The sequence below is a fragment of the Octopus bimaculoides genome, chromosome 9, assembly GCF_001194135.2.
Source record: "Octopus bimaculoides isolate UCB-OBI-ISO-001 chromosome 9, ASM119413v2, whole genome shotgun sequence".
Lineage (NCBI taxonomy): Eukaryota > Metazoa > Mollusca > Cephalopoda > Octopoda > Octopodidae > Octopus > Octopus bimaculoides.
The window spans coordinates 15,039,319-15,041,808 of NC_068989.1; the positions used below are offsets into that span (position 1 = coordinate 15,039,319).

At 33.3% G+C, this 2,490-nt stretch overlaps 1 protein-coding gene across 2 annotated transcripts in view; it reads right to left on the bottom strand.

Annotated features, from left to right (window-relative positions):
- The window catches only part of LOC106874619 (ran-binding protein 3), a 43,465-nt gene that overhangs the window by 35,322 nt on the left and 5,653 nt on the right, over window positions 1–2,490 (bottom strand). For both annotated transcript variants that reach the window (XM_014922409.2, XM_014922411.2), the window contains one exon: window positions 1,575–1,630. In XM_014922409.2, coding sequence (XP_014777895.1) covers window positions 1,575–1,630 — 56 coding nt within the window. The remainder of the gene's footprint in view (window positions 1–1,574; window positions 1,631–2,490) is intronic.

A 2,490-nucleotide genomic window follows, 5' to 3' on the forward strand; every position in this document is an offset into this window, starting at 1 on the left:
TAGTACAAAAAGTCTTGTTTTCATAAATTTTGAATTAAAATCTTCCACCAAACCTTAGTCACAATTTATGTTCTTAACACTAGCTTAATGATAATAACTAAGTTATTTTACTAAATTCTTTGTTATATTTAAAATTAATTGAAAGAAACACAGAACATCTCAACAGAAATATGGTAACAAAAGGGTTAAAATATATAGAGAAACAATTCTTAACCTTTTTGATACCAACCTGGCTGAAACCGGCTCTGGCTCTGTGGTACAAATGTCTTATTTTCATAAGTTTTGAATTAAAATCTTCCACCAAACCTTAGTCACAATTTATGTTCCTAACTCTAGCTTAATGATAATAACTAAGTTATTTTACTAAATTCTTTGTTATATTTAAAATTAATTGAAAGAAACACAGAGCATCTCAAGATAAATACAGTAACGAAAAGGTTAATAACGACCAAGTTATTTTGCTAAATTCTTCATTACTTTCAAAATTAATTGAAGCAAAGACAATGTATTTCAACAGAAATATGATAGCAAAAGGATTTTAAGATTTATAAGAATTTTACATGCGTAAAAAGGACCCATACCACTGCTGCGTAAAAAGCACTCATGCTGGCATCACATAAAAAGTACCCAGTAGTCTGTAAAATCCAGCCATGAAAACCATGCCAAAACAGATGACTGGAGCCAGATGCAGCCATACGGGCACCATCTGCTGTGGTGTCCAGAGTTGCCTGTCAACCAAGTCATCATACGGGGTCCAACCCACTGGAAAATGAATACTAAGAGTCACTAATGGTTAAATCTTGACAGAAAAGATAGTGGTACTGCCAGTTGCTGATGAATTTAAGGAATAGGAGATGTAAAGGAACATAGTACATCTATCATCATACCAGATTCTATTAACTATCTTAGCCCAAAGCTACTTAATATATTTTTATAATACAAATGTTCTCTAGTGCAGGGGTTTTCAAACTGTGGTCCGCAAGGACAAGACAGGGGGTCCGTGGACAGCAAATACTTTTTATGGGCAATTTGATTTTATATATGTTTTTTAATTGAAATCTTTTAATTGACAATAAACCTATTTGTTAAATACTGCTAAATAAATAAATGTAAAAATATATGTTATTTTAAGGAAATATTTATGTATAAATTTCATAAGCATTTATAAGGGGGTCCCTAAGGTAAAGCCTGAAATATAAAGGGGTCCACAAGTCAAAAAGTTTGAAAACCCCTGCTCTAGTGCACTGCATTTTTTTTTACTAAGATGGAATGATTTGGGATAGAATAGTTTGCATTAGTATTGTGAAATGGAACCAAAGGAACTATATTTCAAGTGAGACTGCAAGAAATATATTTGGCAAAGAACTCTATTTTGCAACTGATTATTATGGTGACAGTGATGGTGAAAGCACAGAAGATACATGATTATAAAGAGCTACAAAATACACAAAACAATGTGTATGTGTGTGTTTCATATAGTAGTTTTCCCAGTCAGAGACTGAAGTATTATATTGAGCAATCTTGCAAGAAAACTTATTGTATCAAGTTGAATTAAGAAAGCAAAGATATCTTACTAGTTTCTCCTTATTACTTGATCCTGGCTCACTCTCTAATGAGCCTTGAGTCGGATCTGAAATAAAAAGATAAAAAAATATTACACAAATAAGTTCGTCATGCTTTAGTAAATGAAAAAATATAGTCATGTTTATAAATATAAATTTGCAATGATGACAATGGCCATTACTAAACCCAATTATTGTTTTTTCTTTTTTCATCGAGAGACACTGACAGATGTTATAATTGAAATGCTATTAAATACTAATCAACAGACTGTTTTATATCTGAAGGTCATAAACCCATATTAACAACATATGTAAATTGTATAAATTACATGGATATGAATCATCCCTGTTTAATGTCTGCTCGCCATGCTGGCATGGGTTGGACGGTTTGACTGAGGACTGGCAAGACAGGAGGCTGCACCAGGCTCCAATCTGATGTGGCAAGGTTGCTACTATAGCAATAGGCTGACAAAAGCCTAGAGTGGTTTTCGTAGATGGAAACTGTAAGAAGCCCATTATGTGTGTTAGTGCCCCTTTGCCTTGACATCACATAAGAGTTGTAGAAAGACTGTTGCTGTTATACAAAACAGTGACACTAATTTCCAATATTCTGCAAGAACAAGTTGTAACCATGGGTAAATGTTACCTTGCTTGGAAACAGGTGAGGGTTGGCAACAAGGATATCCAACTGTAGAAAGTTTGTCTCAATAAACTCTGTTTGACCTCTGCAAACATGGAAAAGTGGATGTTAAAATGATGATTGAAATTCTTGTCTACAATTATGTTGTTCACTAATTGAGATTAATCAATCATCTATGTTGTAAGTGAGACGAGTTTGATTAAACAAGCAAGCATCCAGCTCAATGGACGAGAGAATTTTTTGCATCAGAGAGAATGAGCAGAACAACAACAATTAGTTTGAACATAA